The 20,516-nt window shown below is 48.9% G+C and overlaps 1 protein-coding gene across 5 annotated transcripts in view; it reads left to right on the forward strand.

The window, feature by feature from the left end:
- The window catches only part of SCAP (SREBF chaperone), a 46,755-nt gene that overhangs the window by 22,244 nt on the left and 3,995 nt on the right, over nt 1-20,516 (forward strand). For all 5 annotated transcript variants that reach the window (XM_032182984.1, XM_032182983.1, XM_032182982.1 and 2 more), the window contains 14 exons: nt 547-704; nt 4,265-4,485; nt 5,298-5,403; nt 6,290-6,462; nt 7,058-7,184; nt 11,235-11,347; nt 12,293-12,387; nt 15,147-15,245; nt 15,643-15,861; nt 16,525-16,958; nt 17,480-17,674; nt 18,371-18,572; nt 19,281-19,396; nt 19,620-20,169. In XM_032182984.1, coding sequence (XP_032038875.1) covers nt 547-704; nt 4,265-4,485; nt 5,298-5,403; nt 6,290-6,462; nt 7,058-7,184; nt 11,235-11,347; nt 12,293-12,387; nt 15,147-15,245; nt 15,643-15,861; nt 16,525-16,958; nt 17,480-17,674; nt 18,371-18,572; nt 19,281-19,396; nt 19,620-20,169 — 2,808 coding nt within the window. The remainder of the gene's footprint in view (nt 1-546; nt 705-4,264; nt 4,486-5,297; nt 5,404-6,289; nt 6,463-7,057; nt 7,185-11,234; nt 11,348-12,292; nt 12,388-15,146; nt 15,246-15,642; nt 15,862-16,524; nt 16,959-17,479; nt 17,675-18,370; nt 18,573-19,280; nt 19,397-19,619; nt 20,170-20,516) is intronic.

Raw genomic sequence — 20,516 nt, forward strand, 5'->3', positions numbered from 1 at the left:
TCATTGTGATTGATATCATTTAACCGAGAAGCTTTTTGCTTTTTGCTGTTATCTCAGGTTGATGCTGGCTGATTAAATCTCCTGCTTCCTTGCCTAGTGCTGCTAATTGAGCCCAAAATTCTGCCAGCACTGCAGCCCCTAGAGCAGGGGACAGCAGCCTGGGCACACAGACCAGGAAGAATTAAATGGCACGCAGCAGGATCAGCACAGGTTGGGGGAACCACCGTGTGGGAGAGGCATCTGTGAGAGGCAGCGAGTCCCCGCTGCTGCCTTTCCTTCCAAATTCAGCAGGATCTGGGAGCCTCTGCCTCACACAGAAGCACAATATACCGATGACAGAATGGTCAGTGGCAGTTTGCCTCTGTGAGAAACAGACTCTTTTTGTTCTCCTTAGGTTACTACTGCCATGTTTCACCTCTTAACTTGGGAGAGAAAAATATAGTCTGGCAAACCCCTTCCTGAAAGGTTGCCAAGCTGTGATCTAATTCTGCTAAGCAGCTTCCCACTCACCATGTGTTTTCATTCTCCCTCTGGTTTTCCCCACAGTATGTTGGTGCTCCTGTGGCCTACATTCAGCAGATCTTTGTGAAAGCTACCGTCTCCCCATGGCAGAAGAACTTCCTCGCCGTGGATGTGTTCCGTTCGCCGCTGTCCCGCGTCTTCCAGCTCGTGGAGGAGATCAGAAACCATGCCCTGAGAGACAGGTAGTTACTGTTTGTCAAGGATTTGTGGAGGAGGCAGACCCCCCCCGCTGCTGTGCACACCCGTCTTCTAAATTATTCCTCCTAAATCTGATTATTAGCTTTGAGTGTGTCAGATTCTCAAAATAAAATGAGAGGTCGCTGCTGAGCAGTGGTGGCATATCCCTCCTGCAGGTACAGCACTTTGGCTTTCGTGCTAGAGGACTTGCCTGTTCTTTAATTACTGATAATTGTCAGGAACCCTCCGGTCAGAGTCTTAGGCAGAGAGGTCTGGAATGGTCCTCTGAGGTTATACCTTTCATAGCAGGTAGCAGTTTCACATAATCCTTTTCATAAGCATGTGAGGTTTATATTAAAGCAGGTTCATTTGGCCCCACCATGCCTATTCTTCTACAATTTTGCATGGTCAGGAACCTTCTCCTGACTTTCCACTTTTGGCAGTGTTTAAGACTAGTTCATACCTGCTTGGTTTTGTCCTGATGCAGCCTTCGTGCAAAAATAGCTCTCCTCTGCTTCCAGATATTTACTGGGAAAACTCATTCTCCCCACCCTGCATCCTTGTTTGTTAAACTAAATTTAGGAAACTCTCAACATACGCTGTTAAGGTGGTTCTGTGTTCACTTTGTCAGCCTGGTTGCTCTTCCCTGCACTGTTCTTACTGCATCTCCCCTGTTCAGGAGATGAGAACTGTACACAGGATGCTCACTGAAGTCTCTTTTTACCTCATTTTCCATGGAAATGACTTTTCTGAAATACACTGAGGTTGCAAGTCCCTTTTTCATGGCCAATCACATCAGCATTTGTCAGGTGATTGATTGATGCCTCCACGTCCATCTCTCTTTTTATCATTTCCAGCTGATGAGCTCCTACCTGATAGCAGAATTTTTTTTTTAGTTCCCAAGTACACGGCCTTGCACTTTGTACAGTTAATAGGAACGGTATTAAATTTAGCCCAGCCCTTACAACATCCATTTCAGATACTCTGTTCCCTTTCTGTGTTAGCAGTGTTGCTTTATTTTCTGTCCTTGACAGATGTCTCTGTATCTTATTCCAAGGTTTTCAATAAAAATATAAAATAAATACTGGTTCTCCGAGCTGTCCATGAAAAATTCCACTTTGTTTTCTTCAAGACCAGCGGTTGCCCTTTCAGCAACCCCATGGCCATTTTCCTGTTAACACATTTCTTTAATGAATTACATTTTTTGTGCTAACTTCTGTCTTTCCCGTGATCTAAAGCATTTTCTGCATGGTACTGAATCAAAAGCCTAATTGGGCCTGAGTAGATGAGAACTTGCTGTGCTTTCTTTATCTAAGAAGTCAAGTATTAAAAAAAAAAAGGGATCACTCTGATTAGTTTGGCATATTCTCACTTTGAAAACCAAGAATACATTTTGCACATGTTAATTTGCTTCTGTTTTTTATAATGTGTTTCCCTTTGAGCTCCAAGTTTCTGTGTGTTGACAAGTTCTTGGCTGGTTGACTTTCCAAAGACAGAAAGGCTTTTCCTCCTTCTCTTTCTTTGTTCAGTGAGAATAATGACACCGACAACAGGCCAAGCGTGGTGAAAAATGGTGAAATTAGAGCCTTTGATCATCTCTTAGCTTTTTAGCCAGGAGCTTTCTTCATTCTTTGTCCTCTGATTCACATAGCTAGGGAACATCTGCTCTTTGTTCGTTTCCTGCTTCCCTGGCAGCATCCTTCATTGCTTCATTTTTGAGTGTTCCCTTAACCACTCTACCTGATGATTTGTCCTTTTTTAAAACCAATCCTTGTGAGATAGCCGTCTGCTTTCTCTGATAATATTTAGAAATGCCACTCCTGCTGTTAAATATAGAGCTTTTGCTAGCAGCTCTCAGAGCCTTGGCACTGACATTCTTTCTGTTTTCATGTCTTCCTTTATCACATGTGTATCTTTAGATATTATCTGTGCATAGCTGCCAATTACAGGTGAGAAACAACTTGCTCCTGGTATGTGGGTATGTGTGTCATCTGCTCATTGTCTTGCTGTGTTACCCTTGGTGAGCAATGAGGCAGTGTGGAAGCAACATTAAACTTACACAGCCACCAGAAGGAAAAGGCTAGGTAGGGATTTAGGCACTCAGACCTGGGATAAGGTCTTCCATTTGGTGTCAGACTTGCATATTTCAGGAAACATCTAGCTTTGAGAGAAATTCTGAAATTACCCCCGAAGTCATGAAGTTCCTTCCCATCGGTTGCTTTGTCCGTATCAAAGTTAAGTGCAGCTGATTTTCTTCATATGACAAAAAAAGCATACTTTTATACTAAAGTGGGACAGAAGCAGCTGATGATTGCTGACAACTGGACAGGAAACACAAGGTGATTATATTTGCATCAGCAATAAGATTGTTGAAGCTGTGAGCAGTCATCATTTGTAAAGTCAGAAGCGACCTGAAATTTGTTGTAGTGTAGCAGGCATTGGCTCGATTCATTATTTTTGGTATTCATCTCTGCATCTACAACGTACATTGGACTTGCTTCACAAATAAGAACTCTTATAGGCTTTTGTGCAGTATAAAAAGCTGTTGCTGTTATGTTTCAAAGTTAGTTAAAGCCTAAATATAAAACAGTAGTCTCCTTACTCTGCCTGGGGCTGTTATTGGAGGGGTCACAGCATCAGGCCTTTTGGATTCTCTTTTAGAAAGCTTCTGTTCCTATGAACACAGTGTTTTCTAGCATATTCTCTAGTATTTTGTCTTGACAGATGTGACTTTTCTAGGTAGCTTGCCCTGTAATGACAAGATAAAGATTCTGGAGGGAGTGCTGACAAAGTCATAACTCAGTCATCGTCGGTTGGGTTCCATATTTTCTCTCTGCAGTCATGATAGGAAAAAAATCCTCTAGAGAAGGCATTTTAAAATAGGACTCCAACACCTTCTCTGTAATCCGTGGGGCTGAAGCCAGGGAAAACTGGCCTCCAATGTCTTAAATTAGCCTTTGTTAAATATACTCTTCTTGCGCAAACCCCTCTGGTTGCCCATGCCACGGTGAGGGAAGTGTTCTCTTTTGGATCAGCTGCTCTGGCTCGTCTGGCCAAATGGTGTGCTGGTGGGTTTTGTAACTGAGCAGTCACAGTCAGATGCTATTGTAAGCCCAAGCTGAGTCTTTCCTGAGTTAATAGTTGATAAGGATTATGTAATGGTGCTAGCAGGAAGTTCTGGAACAAATCTACACCTTAAATTATCCACCTCAGGCATTCAACATATGTGGAAAGAAATATGCAGAAGAGTTGAAGGTCTTTTAAGAGTTCCAGGGAGACAGTTTCTCTGTAGACTGGAGGTATCTGAAACGTGGAACTGAAAATTGTGGCATCTAGGAAAGCTATGAGGCCATAAAGCATGCAGAGAAATGATAACAGGGTTCTGGAGTTTGCACACTGTTACGGTGAGGTCCCAGGCTGTGTCCTGAGGCTCCCGATCCTTTGTTATTAGGACAAGAGCAGTAACGTGGTGCTGAAGCTCCTTGGGGTGTTCATCTCAGCAGCTCTGCCTGATTGTGAAAGTTGTAACACGCACAGCGGCGTCTAATCTTTGTTTGCATTTCAGTTCTGGTGTCAAGAGCTTGGAGGAAGTTTGCCTTCAGGTTACGGACCTCCTCCCTGGCCTCAAGAAGCTGCGGAATCTGCTCCCCGAGCATGGCTGTCTGTTACTGTCTCCGGGCAACTTCTGGCAGAATGACCGAGAGCGATTCAACGCCGACCCAGATATTATCAAAACCATCCACCAGCATGAACCAAAGACTCTACAGACATCAGCTACTCTCAAAGGTAAGAGGCTGAAGTGCCAAAGAAGCCCCCTTTTCATAGGTTTAAAAATAACAGGTGAGTTGTCCAAGCCTTTTTGTTCTTCTTACTCTAGATATGCTCTGGCCTTTTTCCCTTGTGCCATTGTCTATTGTATTCAAAGACTGCCTCATTGTCACAGGCAAACATTCATCCTGCTCCCTCTTGTGCTTTTGCTGTCGTCTGCCTGCATATACCCCGAGATGACACTGGATTTCATTAAAGTATTTTTGCTTTCTTAATTAAAAAAAAAATTCTGACCGTGTCTGGGATCTTATTGTTCAGTGATTCCACAAGGCCAGGGGAAACGCTGTTCCTTTGTTTTGAAAGGAATTTTGTAGGTATCAGGAAGCCTGTTAATGTGACAGGTCTAAAAAGGGACTTGATATCCATAAAACAAGCTTATTTTAATGGTTATTTTTTGAGCATCCATAACGTATGCACGCTGTGGTTTGGAGCACATGGAGCCTCTCTTTGACAGCTCATTCACAAGCGAGATAGAGGTCCACAATATCCTGGGAATTCCTGGACGCTTGGAGCTTTGCTTAGGGCTGGGTGATGAGCTAGCTGAGAGTTTACGGGTTAGGATTAGAGGGCAGACTTCATCAGGTCAGGGAGAAGATGGGGATAACCAACCATCACAGGAAGTTTTTTCTTATGTTTAAGAAAACATCCCTCATCTTAATTTGTTCCCATTGCCTCTGGGCTCGACGGAGAAGAGGTGCTCCATCTTTATCTTTTTTTTTTGCCTCTTTTCCTGTTATCGTAACATTTTGTTCATGCCTGTGTTTTTGCAGATCTGCTGTTTGGACTCCCTGGAAAATACAGCGGGGTGAATCTGTACAACAGGAAGCGAGTGGTGTCGTACACTGTCACACTGGGCCTCCAGCGATACGACTCCAGGTAGGGAGCTGGAGCTGTGCTATTTTTACGTTAGGGATCCCTTATTCTGGACAAGTTAGCTCTTTGCTCTGCTCTGATTATTGCTATGTTTTTGTTTAATCCCCATTTTCTTGTGCTTTAGAGTATTTTGGCATCCTCTGAAGGTGCTACAGAAAAGCAGAATGCTGCTTTGGGGATAAAACTTGCTGTGCTTTAGGGAAATAAAGCACTATCAGTGCTGTTTCTTTCTTTATATATATTAAAAAAAAAAAGTAAATATAATACCCAAAGCTGCCAGTGGGAGTTCCTCTGATGATGGCTTCATCTGCACACCGAGCTGTCAACTGTTGCAGCCAAGGCCCAGTAGGTCTGTTTTGACCCAGTTCCCGGTGCGTGGAGTTTGAGTGTTTTGCTTTCCAGAAAGCAGTAATTCAGCTGGTACCAACTGTGAAACCCCTCTGGCAGTTTTGGCAAAGCTGCCTTGGATTGAGCAGATCTGAGGACGAAACGAGCTGCTCGGTGCTGCACAGATTTCCCCGAGGAATGCCTAGGACAAAATTGGCAGCACAGGAGTCGAAACCTGCCCTGCTGCTGCCCGTACAAGAGCCCTTCAGCCTCAAGGACTGTCATGTAGGGCCTGTCAGCAGCAGCGCTTACATAAAATTTAGGAGATGTTTGAGTCTACGGGATGTTCTGTTCCCCAGGGCCAAATTTTGTTGACGACGAGCCCTTGCTTTAAATAATTTTGCTGAGTCTGCACAGTTCCCTTGTGAATCTTCATAGAGATCAAGGTCTGGGAGATAGCCCACAGTGCAGATGTACTCTGCCCTCACTGAGCTCCTCCTTGGGATTGTTTGCTGGTTGCTGGACACGGTGTGAGTGACAACCCGCTTGCTTTTCACGTCAGGTTCCTCAGCAGCCTCCGTTCTCGCCTCAAGCTGCTGCACCCCAGCCCCAACTGCACGCTGCGAGAGGAGAACATCGTGCACGTCCACTTCAAGGAGGAGATCGGCATCGCTGAGCTGATCCCCCTCGTCACCACCTACATTATCCTCTTTGCCTACATCTACTTCTCCACACGTAGGTTTGTGGGGTGGAGAGCCTAGAGAGTAGAGCAAGCTAAAAATCCACCTGTAGATATATATACCTGCCAGCTGAGGGATGGGTGGTGGGGCACAATTTCCCGGGCTACATATGGGAAAAACGAGTTCCATCCATAGCACTGCAGTTCCTCCTGTTTCAGCAGCAAAGGTGATGTTGAAATTTCATCCTTGTGGTATCTTCTGAGGTGTTCCCTGTCTTACACAGCTTTAAATGCCGTAGTAGTGATGCTTTTTCCGATGTGGACAGACCAATTTGTGGTCATGCAGATCAAATACACGTTCTGAGCTTGTCACTTTAGACCTTACCAACCATATTTAAGTTCCTTTTTTCATGCCCCAGCAGTGCTGTACTGCCAGGATAAGCTGCAAGCTTCTGTCCCATCCCTGTAACAGTTCTTAGGTACTGTGAGGACGTGGGATCTGCATTTCAGACATGGAAGTGCCATTATTTCTGGGCTGCAGCGAGTAAAGTTCCTGCAGAAATAAGTCAGACTGAGGATCCCCTCGTGGCTTTTTATTAATGTGTCCTTCTCTTCTGCTTCGTAACAGAGATTTTCCATTCTGTTTTTCAGGGAAGATTGACATGGTGAAATCGAAATGGGGCCTGGCACTGGCAGCGGTCGTCACGGTGCTCAGCTCTCTGCTCATGTCAGTCGGGCTGTGCACGCTGTTTGGTTTGACCCCTACTCTTAACGGAGGGTACGTTTCCAGCACCAAACCCCTTCCCAAACAAGGGCAGACAGAGGTGAAATCATTTGCAAACAGCTGTTCGATGCTTAGCCCTTAAAATCTAGTGTTTTTCATATAAGCTTAGGTGACAGTGTTTACACACTGCTGTGTAAAATTATAAACAGACTTCTTGAGCTGAAGGACCTTGTGGTTTTTGTCTGTCCAGCAAAAAGACTCGACTGGGTCCCGGTCTTCCTGGAGCAGCCTTATTGCTTAGCATTTGGCTCTTTCAGCCTAAAGCAAAAGGTGTTATCGGGACAATGTCTTAATTATAAATCTGATTTCCTGGCAGCTGAGCAGGCTCCCAAATTTCTTCCTCCTGCAGTGACTTGTCTTAGCACCCCGAAGCGCTCGTTGCTTGATCTTGGGCTCGCTCAGAAGAATCTTTCAGAATGGCAGCGCTGCCCTGGTTGTGCCTGGGGGCCAGCTGGGGAACTTTGCAGCCATCTCTGACATTTGTCAGCTTTTCTTTTGGCTGGGGCTCCTGCACACGTTGCTGTTTGGCCTTTTGATGCGGTGATTACCGCTCATATTTGTGTCAAGGTTTGAAAACACCTGAGAACACCATTAATTAAAGTTCAATTCGGAATCTTTCTTTTGATTTTTCTGATCCCTTTCCTAAGTAATTAAGGACGTACCCACCGATTTCCTTCTCAACTCCTCCTTCCAGCCATATACTGCTGGAACAGTTCAAAGTTTGACCATGAGGGAGGTTTCTCAGTGCTGGTGATAGTTTACCAGGAGCCAGACCTAGGTGGAGGAGTTCTGAGAAGCCTGGAAGAGCTGCAAATAATTGACTTCAGAATCGAAATGATTTAATTATTTGTTCCTATTTTTCCCCCTGTGGTAACCAAGAGTCTTAATTATAGATCAAGCCCAGATCAAGATAGGATCTAGTGGAAATTTACAATTGTAAAGCAAATAAAAACAGTGTTTGGATGCAGATACATGGGGGGCATCCTATCTTGGTTCGGTCTGGTTTTAGTTAGTGCAATGACCAAGGCCTTTGTCTACTGTCAGCGTTACCGTTGTCACACATAAGGGCTAAACTAATCCAGTTATTCCTCCTGCAGGCTGGACAGTTGATCAGTTCTTGTTCCTTAAAGTAGTTTTCCTGCAAAAATTCTTTGCCTTAAAATGATTGCACAGATGATTTCCTTCGGGGTTGAAACTTAATCCTTGCAATATCTTGTAAGTGCTGTTTAACTGGATGAAGGACACTTGGGTTCTGTGGGGATGGGTTCTGATGACATCGAGGTTTTTATTTTCTGATGACATTAATATTTTTTTTAGCAGGTTGATTCTGCTCTTTTAGATAAATGCCACGTGCTGGTGATGGTGGTTGTACTTTTTGATGCAAGTGATAGGGAAGGATCCCTCAGGGCTTGATCTGGCTCCTCTCCTAAGTGCTGTAAACGTTTAGACACCATAGGGGAGAGAGGCACTTTGGCTAAAGCTTGCCTTTTCCTTTCCTAAATGCTCACAATTTTCAGTTCTCAGCAGTTGTTGCAGGTGGGATCATGCTGAAAGCAAGAAAGATCTGGATGAGACGAAAGCGGCATTAATATGTGAGCAAGCTGCACAGAGAATGGGTTGGGACTGCAGGTACCCAAGGGATCCTCCGACCTTTTCCTGATTCCCCAGTGTCTGCCAGAGCACTTTCCCTCTTGTTATCTGATTCCCGAGTGGGGACAGAGTGTTCTTGGTATGTCCTAGACCCGATGCTAACATGCTAGGGGTTGGCCGGCTTCAGGGTGCAGAGTCAGATTTGTTTGGTTAAACTCTGAGCTGAATTTTGACCTTTTTTATCTGTTTTGTTTACAGCAGAGCCTCCTAGATATGGGTGTGTTTGTTTTTAGTGGTACCCGGATTTACGATAAGCCTCTGTCCCTCACCAATTTTTGTAAGGTACTGAAGTAGAGCTCGGTGCTTAGAGATCAGTATCTGCTTACTGCTGCTGTATGATATTAAAAACCAGACCTTAATCATTATCAGTCATCTTTTATCTTGCTTTGATAGTTTCCCCTTGTCTTAAAGCGTATTTCAGATATTAATGAAGGCAAGGTTGAATGGGTGAGGTCTTATTAGTCTTATTTTACAGAAAAGAAGAGTAAATGGAGATTGGTGACGTGCTCTGCCCAGGATTTACGGCTGAGCAGTAGGTTATGCAGAATGCCCAGTTTGCTGAAGTGGGATACAACTGAGCTGGGGGACTCTGAAAGCCTCTGAACGATTCCAGAGCACAGCCACCACGAGCTGCTAGCTCAGCTGGGTTAAAGGAGTCATGATCTTAAATGACAACCTGCTTCTCTTTATTGATTTTAATTTTTTATATATGATTTTTTGTCCTAAATTGACTAGCTCAGATGCGAACATTTACATTTTAGATAGGAGAAGCTGATGTGATGGATCCATAAAGCTTCCAAGTGATACCTTCCAGGTTTATCTTCAGATAAGCCCAAGATTCTCCCTGTTCACATACATGCATGGAGTCAGGGAGCTGCAGGAGATGTTCTCTTCGTGATTCATGGGGCTGTTTCTGTTGACTACTAATTAATAATCTTCTGCAGTTGAAGCAACTGGTTAAGTAGGAGATAGTTGAGAGCATTATGGGTTTCCTTTTCCAATCTTGTACTGCCTTCTGAAGGGTTACTGCAGCTCGTCTGTGCTGGACAGCAAGTGCTTCGTGCAGGACCGTGTAAGGACAGGATTCTGCAGGAGCATGCCCTTACAGACCTCAAAGTCTTTATTTTTTTTTGATTTTGTTTTTGGTTTTGCTTTGAATGGAGCCCTTGCTGTTTCAGCCTGCCATTTGTTCAAGGAGCTGGAACGAAATCGCTGAGCTAAGCAGTGATCCCAGACAGGGATTTTTCCCCCAGCTGGACTTGTAAGGGAAGGGCTGCTGACAGCCCCACGTCTGCAAGGTTTGTTGAAGCCAACATCAGATGGCTTTGGGCTCTGGGAAGATGGTCCTTGGGGGTTGTGTAGTAGCAGAAAGCAGGAGGTGTTCTCCTGAAACCCTGGTGTTTAGATTTCTTGGCTCTGAGGGATCTGCCAAGGGCTGCGTGCAGCTGCATGCACACACGTTCTCCTCTTGGACCTGCACAGACCAGCACAGCACAAATTGATCCCCCCCTGAAAGGATGCAGCCCTCTTTTTGCTTAAGTTTAGCTGGAGGGAAACGAAGAGATTTACCACGTGCATGGATCAGCTTCTTCTCTCCTGCTGGGCTGGGCTGTAAGTAGATGAAAGAGAGAAAAAAAGTGAGAAGAGGGTTGGATAAAGTCACAGTGATGGCTTTTGGTAGTCTTTCTCTTCTGCTTGAATATATTCTGAAGGGCAAATCCATTGCAGGGCGTATTCTTGAGTCTTGGGTTGAAAATATCCCTGGGAGGGTTTAGTTTGTTCACATCCACATCCACGATGTTCACATCGTGTGTCTTCTTTACAGCCCGAGACCTGGCTGTTTGTTTCTTTGTTTTTGCAAGTTTATTTTCATGGAGTACTTAGCTGTGATTTAGCAAGATCTTCAATTGTACAATTGATGGTGGGACATGGTCCCTACCCTCCTGGTACAATGTTCTCTTGCTGACTGTTCCTGAGGCTGCTGCAGTGGTGCTCAAATCCATCTTTTTGATTTTCACCTCTTTGTGGAGACTTTGTCGCAGAGACTCTTTGAGGGGCGCTGTCCTTTGGGGCTCTTCTTTGGGGACCCAGGAGTTGGATTTGATGATCCTTGTGGATCCCTTGCAACCCGGATGTTCTATGATTCTGATTCCTGACCCTAAGGAGCATCGAGACTGATTTAGTGGTTGTCTACAATAGCTGTTTTTCAGAAAATCAGGCAATTTTGTAAAAACATTAATATCTATCCAAAGCAGATGAAATCACACCTCTCACCTCAGCACAGAATGACACTGCACAAGAAAGGGTTTAGCTGAGAGCAGTGGATAGTGTTTGCTGTTCACTTTCTTTACCCAAAGATCTCATTCTCATTTTTTTTTCCCCTGTTTCCCCCAGAGAGATATTTCCCTACTTGGTCGTGGTGATTGGCCTGGAGAACGTGCTGGTCCTCACCAAGTCGGTCGTCTCCACGCCTGTCGACCTGGAAGTGAAGCTGCGCATCGCCCAAGGTATGCACCTCCTCTGGGAAAATGCTGAGAGAGAAAAAAAAAAAAGGGGAAATTCCAAAACTGGGAGATGGGGAATTATCTTAATCGTGGTCTGTAGAGGAAACGAGGACTTTGTGCGTTGAATATGAATCGGTGATTGTATTCTTAAAGTCTTTTGTACTATTTTTGTTATTTTTTGTTATTTCTAAGAACTAACGTAAGCCTCTAACAGCGGGCACTGCTTTTTAAGATTCTTGACGGAAGCATTGGCAAAACAAGTTTTAAAAAGTGTTAGTAAGAGAGAGCTGTGTCTCCTGGTAAGGATATTTAGTGCCTGTCCTCGTGTCATGAATATTTTAAGTGCAGTCCACGGGTCGTAAGAAGTTCTGCTGAGGCTGTGACCAAATTATTGTCCCTGTTACAGATACACTCTGCAGCTGCATAGGGAGTTGAGTACACTCAAACCATGGATAAACGTAGTTTGCAAACTTAAAAGACATCTATAAACATGAGAGATTCTGGAGTGATCCCCAGAAAAATCTACTGAGCTTTGAAAATAAGAGTGGTTTGTAACCTCGATCAAAAACGGGACTCAAAAACTCACTGATTCCTGACTCGTCTGAATCCCTGCGTTGTCCTGCTCAGTACCCTCAGCCTGCTGAAATCAAGGTGGTTCTGTGAGCTGAGTCTTCTTCAGCTCCCCGTGTAGTTGGAGAAAAATCCATCTGCTGCTCTGGGGCTGGATGATAACCCGGCTGATAAACACGTTGGAATCTACAGGCTGATTATAAACACATACCCAAAGAGGTCGGCTGAATTTTAGCCTAAAAATGCCCTTTTTTGTCTGTTGACTATAGGGGTCTAATTTTAAAGCAGGGGAATCCAGGGAGGAGTCCTTTCAGCTCTGCTCACGCCCGCTCACTAGGGAACAGTCTCCTTTTACCTGTCTGCATGTTTTCTCCCCAGGCCTGAGCAACGAGAGCTGGTCAATCATGAAGAACATGGCCACAGAGCTCGGGATCATCCTGATCGGGTATTTCACCCTCGTCCCAGCCATCCAGGTGAGTTCTGAGCACTTTAAACACACAGGACAGAGGCTTGTGACCCCTGCACAAACACAGGATGCAATGCTCTGCTCTCAGCCCTCTTTTTAAGAGCACCCAGCTGCCTCTCAGGGCTTCTGGGGAAGAAGGAAGGGATCGTGTGCCACGGCAGGGACGTGTCTCCTGGGAGCAAATCATCCTGGAGCCTCACTGCTCACAGAAAAGTGCCACAGAAGTGTCTGTAGTAATGGTGTTCTACTCTAAGAATACACACAAAGCAGGGTGTGTAGGAAGAGGAACGTGATTTGTCAATGCCAGTTGATATAAGTGCAGTCAGGAGCTTTCTCTGCTATTTATTTGCCTCTCGGTCTCACAGGTGATACTGTCTAACACAACAAACTTTATTCTCTGTGGCTTAGCTGGCGTTACTGTGGCTGAGTAGCAGAAGAGGTGACTCAGGGAAATGCCTCCCTTTCCACTCTGGTTTCTCCAGGTGGTTTCGTGCAATCCCAAACGCTCCTCCCTGCATCTCCAAGTGTGTCCCAGACCCCTTGGCAGTGACCCCCTCTGTCTGCCCCATCATTTTGAGGCCTCTCACCCCCAGAACAAGGGGCTGGGCCCTGTGCTCCTTTCTGTTTGTGCAGGGGAGCTTCCTATCACGGAGCTGTGAGCTCGCTAATCCCCTTCAGCAGTGGAGGGGAAACCCAAAACCAGTGCAGGATCCCCTCTGGGGAAAGGGTGGGCGGTGTGTTTGGGGCTGTCTCACCGGATTTACAAGCCTTTGGGTTTTTTACAGCCACAGACATCACAGTCTCTGTTCCAGGGGTGAACAAACTGAAGCCTCAAAGAACCATCCAGTAGATTGGTTGTGCTGTTGGGTCTAACACTGAAAATGGTGTCAAGGTCTGGAAATTTCTAGCACAGATTTGAGCAGGTGCAGGCAGCAAGGCAGCAGCATCTGCGCAGCTGAAGGCCAGCGCTGGCCGCGCGTGGGCTGAGCGTGTCCTTGCTGTGACATTGGGGAACCACCAGCAGACAGACTGCAGATTAAAGTGAATGATAATCTAAGAAGATTAAACAGCCAGGTTGAACGGGAGCATTGCAGGCTGAACTTCACGGTCCTTGAGCCTCAGTGGCCAAGAGAAGTTCAGCAAGAGAGGAGCTCGAGCAGAATTCCTCAGGGTGCACTCAGCCACGTGTCCTGTCCTAATTTTTTTTATTTGAAGCTGATTGCAGAGGTTGCTCAGGTCAAACATCAGCATGATCCACCCTTTGGGTGTAAACTGGGCTCATTCCTAGGGTCTTTTAGCTCCTCGTCCTGGAAGAGGAGCCGTGGGAAGAGCAGCACGTCCCCACAGCCACACGTTGCCTTTATCAACGTGTTCAGCTTCAGGTGAGAAGAGAGCATACACCATAAATACCTCCTCGTTGTGAGGAACCTTTTGTTGCAGGGGTTGGAGCCCCCCCTTCTCCTTGCACCGTGGCTCTGGTGGTCCCAGCACGCTGCAGGGACGTGTCCTGGGTGCCCGTCCTGCATTCCCCACCTCCTTCTGGAGCTCACGCGCTGAAATTGGGTTCGGGTCTCGCTGTAGGGGGTGCAGAACCCAAGCATAAGAAGATTTCAGATTCCCAGGGCCAGCAGTTTCAGACAGCTCTAATCCTAAACGGAATGAGTGGGGGTATTAGTGGAATTAATATTTATATGTGGAGTTTGCCGTTTGTGGAGGTTTTTGCTGAGTGGAATCCAGCTGGGTGCTGCTTTCCCTCTGTTTTTCTCCTTTGGAGAGGAACCTGGGCTGTGTTTTCACCCCCAGAACGTCTCGGGGTGCTGTGTTTGCTCCCCAAACCTCCCGAGGAAGGGCTGAAGCTGCGGTCAGAGCCTCGTGCTGGTTTTGCTGGGAGGTCTGTTGGCCCCAGCGTTACTGCGAGAAGCTGGGGAAGACCCAGGCAGGAGGGGGACAAAAACAAATCTGTTCTGCAAATGGGGCTGGACTCTTCGATCTCCTCTTTAGCCCCAGGTTGCTGCTGGTGCCTGCTTTCGCTGTGCTTGATCTCTCCGAGTCCCTACATCTCCTCTGAGCCCTGACAGGTCGTGGCAGCGCCCTTATTTCTGCATTATTTCCTAATTTCTGCAGTGGCACCTGCTGGGGAAGCGCAGCATGGCAGGGAGCTCAGCGCCCATCCCTAAATAAGGACCCAACCCTAAATAAGCACCAGCTGAGGGTGTGATTTACACAGCCATGGTTTAGCTGGAGCCCTGGAGCTCCTCGTTGTGAGCACGGGGGGGGTACAGGGGCTTCGGTGGTCTTTGTGTGGTGGGAGGACACCCGGCTGAGCCCCGTCCCACTGCTCCTGGAGGAGTTTTCCATCAGGGGGAGGTTTATTGGTGCAGGGCAGGAGGTTTATTGGTGCAGGGCAGGAAACCAGCACTGCTGGGGGCTCTTTGGGCGTGCGATTTGCACACACAATCAGGGGGCTGAGAGCTTTGGGAGCAGGGACAGCGCCTCTGCTGTTTTCTCCTGGGACTCTTTGATGTTTTATGGCTAAGAACAAAAAATCTGAATGTGAATAAACGTGCTCCCGAGCTCTCACACTGCTCTAACACCAAGCTTTCAACCATTCCAAAGCCCCGATGGCAGGACTGTGGTCAGTAAAACACACTCAGGCCCGTTCCCTGGGCAGCAGGGTGCTGAGCTGCCCTTTTCCTGGCGTGGGGATATCCACCCCGTGTCCCTGAGCTGCCGGAGCTGATTTTTGTGTGTTTGTGCTGCCCGCAGGAGTTCTGCCTCTTCGCCGTGGTGGGCCTGGTGTCCGACTTCTTCCTGCAGATGTTCTTCTTCACCACCGTGCTCTCCATCGACATTCGCCGCATGGAGGTGAGGACGGGCTGGGAGCACGGCCTCGTACCGGGGCTCCTCCTGCTCTGCGAGCCTGCCCTGGGATTTGCACCCTCAAAAAAAAGAAGCAGTGAGCTGTAAAAAGGTCCTGGGACACGCGTGCAGGGATGGGGGACCCTTGGGTATGTAAAAAGGCAGATTGTGGGTATGTGGGCTGGAAGGGGAGGTGGTGAGCAACGTGGTTGGAAGGAGATGTGGTGAAAAACATGGTTGGGTGCAGAAGGAGACAGCAGAGGGAAGCTGGCTGAGAAGGAACCGAGGTGAAGAACGCATCAAAGGGCGGATGGGGGCAGATAACAGAGTCCTAGCTGATCCCGTAGATCCTTCCCGAGCTCGTTTTTCTCTGTTTTCCTGACTCCTGCTTCTCTCCTGGCAGCTTGCTGACCTGAACAAGCGGCTGCCCGCAGAAGCCTGCCTGCCCCCCGCCAAGGCCGTCAGCCGCTCGCAGCGCTACGAGCGGCAGCCAGCCCTGCGGCCCGCCACCCCCCACACCATCACCCTGCAGCCCTCGTCCTTCAGGAACCTGCGCCTCCCAAAAAGGCTGAGGGTCATCTACTTCTTCGCCAGGACCCGGCTGGCCCAGAGGCTCATCATGGTAGGCAGCGTGGTGGTGGCTCCCCTCGGGTCCCGCTGGCCTGACCCAAACAGGCTTCTGGGGGAAAATAATAAAAAAAAAATCAATATTTTTACACATCCTCGTTCCCCTGCAAGGCTTACACACCCCCACGGTGAATAATACAAGAAGTTCTTCCCTCAGAACATCCCTCTGCATGCATCAGCTGCAGGGCTTTGCTGTTTGCCTGATGTTTAGGAGGTAGCAGGCAATTTTCTGCTGTTTGCTCTGAGATATCTCTGCATAAGCAGATCTTCAAGGAACTGTACGAGGGGAAAGAGAAGGTATTTACGGAGCAGAAGTCATATTTGTTCCTGCAGGCAGTGTGGGACGAAGGCACGGAGATATTTCTCTCCATGAAAGACAAATTCTTTCACTTTTCTGGGTGTAAGAGGGACACCAGCTCCTGCCTCTGCTTGTCCCCAGTGCAGTCACCACCAGCAGGCTGGGGCGGGGAGCTCACAAAGTGGTGCTCAGGGGTCACCATAAAGGATAAGGAGCTGCCTGCAGCACGACCCTAACCGAGGGCAGGGCGCTCCCCTCGCTGGGGGGCTGCTGATCAGCTCAGCCAGGCGGTGATGGAGGTTGGGGCAGCAAGAAGAAGGCCGAGCACTGAATGATTTTGTCTCCTCTCTCCTCACGCAGGCCGGGACGGTGATCTGGATCGGAATCCTGGTCTACACGGACCCCGCCGGCCTCCGCACCTACCTCACCTCGCAGGTCACCGAGCAGAGCCCCCTGGGGGAGGCGGGTTTGCCTCCCATGCCTGTTCCCGGAGGGGTCCTGCCTGCTGGCGACCCCAAGCTCGATCTCTCGGTCTTCCCGGCGGACCCCGTGCAGCTGTCGGAAAACCAGACGCAGCAGCGGGAGCAGAAGTCGGGGTTGGATTCCCTGAGCAGGCTGGAGGCGAACCAGCACAGCTGGGCCCAGGGACCCGAGGGCAAAGGGAACGGGCAGACGGAGCTCGGGACTGAGGCAGAGGTCACCTGGGGAGCGGAGGATGAGGAGATCTGGAGGAAGCTTTCCTTCAGGCACTGGCCGTCCCTCTTCAGCTACTACAACATCACCCTGGCCAAAAGGTAAGTGCCCTTCTGCCCTTCGTCCTCCTGAGTTAGGTGATTTGTGTTCCACGTGGCTTGCTCCAAAAGCGTCTCGAGGAGCAACCTATTCAACAGGCTCTCCTGGGGTGCAGAGGTACCAAGCTGCTGGGCTGCTTGTCTGAAAATAAGGGCTGTGTTTCTTTTTTGTGCTTTTGGGTGTATTCCCTGCTTGTGACCCTCATCCTGGCTTGCATTTTTTTGGAGGTGACAAGCTCAGGTGACTCGTATGCTTGTCTGTAAGTGATGGGGGTGGTACGTGTGAGGAACAGAGACACTGAACAAACCTCTGGGTGATATCTGCTGGCCTCCAGCGTACAGGAAACCAGAGCAGATCACTTTTTCTTCACTTAAACCATCGTGATCCATCTGATCCCATCCGTAGCTCATTCCACTGCTGGCAGCCCGTCCTGGCTGCTGCTGAGAAGTTGAGCCGAGTTTGGGGTTTTTTGTCTTCCTTGTGCTTGCTGTTCCTAAGCTGTTCTTTGCCTCCATCCCTTCAGGTACATCAGCATCCTTCCAGCCATCCCGGTCACGCTCTACCTGAACCCCCAAGAGGCTTTAGAAGTGCGGCACCCCCAGGAGGCCAACCGCTACCACCCCTTCCTGGCTTCGAGCGGTGCCAAGCTGGGGGCTGCAGCTCAGCCTGACCAAGCCTCCCCCAAGCTGCAGGGGCACCGGGACGTCACCCTCTACAAGTAAGAGCCCTTGACACAACCTCAATACCATGCCTCAGCTCTCTGGAGACGCAGGGGGCTCTTTGGCTGCTCGGCTCTGCCCCAAAAAGGGGAAAAAGGGGAAAAAAAAAATGCATCGCAGAAACGTCGTACAACCGTCACACCCCGACCGTTGCACAGCTGGTCACACACGTTGAGGATTTGTCTTTGATGTATTTTAAGTGGATGGTTTTAACGGTGGTGTTAAAGCTGGTACTCCTAGCACACACGTTATGGGGTGTATCCATGGGAAACAGGAATTTTTCGGGGGGAATAAATGCCATGATCCAACCTTGGTTGTTAGATAAATCTCCCGTGCAAGCAGAGAATTTCCTTTCCTGCTGAGGAGACGAGCTCCCAGCTTGCCACCTGCATCTGCATCCTCCTTGGGCTGTGTTGAACACACTTTGTATCACCCTGATCCCCACGTAGCATTTTTTTTTCTTTCTTAACTGCGTGTTCTTCTTATGGACAAGTCTGAAAATCTCATGCAAATCAACGTTTTCCTGTAAAAACAAATCTTTAATATTTCAGAAATCACTACAGCTTGTTGGAAGTTTTTCTCAGCTGAAAACCTCGGACTTTTTGGCACGTGTTTGTAGTGTTTCAAACACTGCCCGTGAACTGCTGATGGGATCTTGAGCTCACCTTGTTCTCTGTGTGTCTCTCTCCCCACAGGGTGGCTGCGCTGGGCCTGGCCTCGGGCATCATCCTGGTCCTGCTGCTCTTCTGCCTGTACAAGGTGTTCTGCCCCAAAAACTATGGGCAGAACGGGCTGGCCCACAGCAGGAGGAAGCGGGGCGACCTCCCCTGCGACGACTACGGCTACTCCCCGCCCGAGACCGAGATCGTGCCCCTGGTTCTCAGGGGCCACCTCATGGTAGGTCGGGCAGGCGCAGTCGTCGTGAGAAAGGTAGCTCTGCATTCCTGGTATTTAATGCCTACTGAATCTTTATTTCTTCTTTCCCAAAAGCCAGTGGGTAGGTTTGAGCAGTCAAATACTGTTTCCAGTGCTAAAAACATCCCTGGGTGTCCACAGGAGTGCACTGCAGCTCAGCTCCCTCATTTTTCTTGAGGCAAAAGATTCTCCTCCCTGTTGGGAAATGAAATAAAGCGCTCAGCCCCCAGTCAGACGGAGGATGAACAAATATCCTACGTAGCAGTGTCTTCCAGATGAGCTGCCCCTCTGTCCCTGCGGAGCCTTTGTCTGCTGAGTGCTGTTTTATTTCTCAGACTGCAGCGTTTGCCTTTGTTTTGGGTGTCCCTGCAGCTCCTATCCGTTTGTGTTCCCACTGCATCATCCGGGATGATACAGTGGGAACAGACCCAGCTGATCCGGCGTCTTTTTGGGCTGTGTTTATCAGGGAAGGGGAAGGCAGCTGGGGTCTGGTGTGTTTTCAGCAGTCCAATGCACAGCCAGGACTTCAGGCGACGGGTCTTTTTCTCAGAGTATCCAGAGGTTGCTAAGCCAGCCCTGGCGTTTGGACGTGGAATTTATCACCTGTCCGGTGCCTCAGCCACGCGCACGGTGGCTCTGAGAGTGCAGAGGCCTGGCTGGTGCTCAGCTCTGCTCCTCCTTCCTTCCCAGGACATCGAGTGCCTGGCTAGCGACGGGATGCTGCTGGTCAGCTGCTGCCTGGTGGGCCAGATCCGGGTGTGGGATGCTCAGACCGGGGACTGCCTCACCGTTATTCCCAAACCGAGGTACGTGCCGCGTCTCTGCGGTCGCTCAGCAGCCAGCACAACCCCTTCTGGAAGAAATCAGCAGCCACAGTCCTCGGGGCAGCCTGGATCCCTGCCATACCACGCTTGTGCACACTCATTCTTGCTGTCTTTGTGGCTGTGCCGTCCCTGTCCACCTGTGCCCATCCCAAATTCTCTGAGGCGGTGAGGACGGGAGCGCTGACCCCCTGGTGCTGTCTTGCAGGTTGCGACGGGACAGCAGCGGCGTTTTTGATTACCAGGAGAGCTGGGATCACAGCCCGGACGGCAAGAACAGCCTGGACGACTCCTTTGAGAGCAGCCACCAGCTCAAGAGGATGCTCGGCCCGCCCCAGCCTCCCCTCTTCTGTGACCAGCCAGACCTCACCTCCCTCATCGACACCAACTTCTCCGAGCAGGTGAAGGTGCCCGAGTCGGAGACGCGGCTCCGGGCTGTGGGCGGGCGCCAAAAAGAGGCTGGCTACGACTTCAGCAGCCTGGTTGGCAAAGTGTACGAAGAGCACAGCACCTCCAACTGCATCGGCTTCACCGGCCTGCCCGCCCCGCACGGCCAGGCTGGGTCCCGCTCCCTGGGCTGCGGCAACGAGGAGGGAGGCTGCAGCAGCCGCAGGAGGAGCCTGGGGGACGAGTCTTTCACGGCCTTTGACAAATCATCGCCGCTTCCTTCCTGGGGAGGAGACTTGGAGAGCTCCGTCTGGAGCCTGGACCTGCAGGGGAACCTCATCGTGGCCGGCCGCAGTAACGGGAAGCTGGAGGTAAGGGACAGGTCCCATTCCTCTTCTGCACCGAGCAGCTCGGTGCTTCAGCTTAGTTCTCGTTTAGAACAACGCAGGAGTTGTGGTTTAGTGCCTGTTGCCACCTAAAACGGGTTTCCTGAAGTAGCTGAAGCAAATTCTCTTTGCTCAGTGCTTTGCTCATCGTCTTTCCTTGTTCTTTAGCACTGCCAAACTTCATTTCAAAGGAGGTTCTTAGTATAAGGAAAAAAAATGCCTCAGTGTTAAATAATAGCAGTGCTTTTTAAGGCTGAAGAAGCTTAAAGACCGCCACGTCGTTAGGTAGCGTTACTCGTTAACCATGAAGCAAAGTGAGATGAGAGGGAACT

The sequence above is a fragment of the Aythya fuligula genome, chromosome 2 (genome assembly GCF_009819795.1).
Source record: "Aythya fuligula isolate bAytFul2 chromosome 2, bAytFul2.pri, whole genome shotgun sequence".
Taxonomy (NCBI): Eukaryota; Metazoa; Chordata; class Aves; order Anseriformes; family Anatidae; genus Aythya; species Aythya fuligula.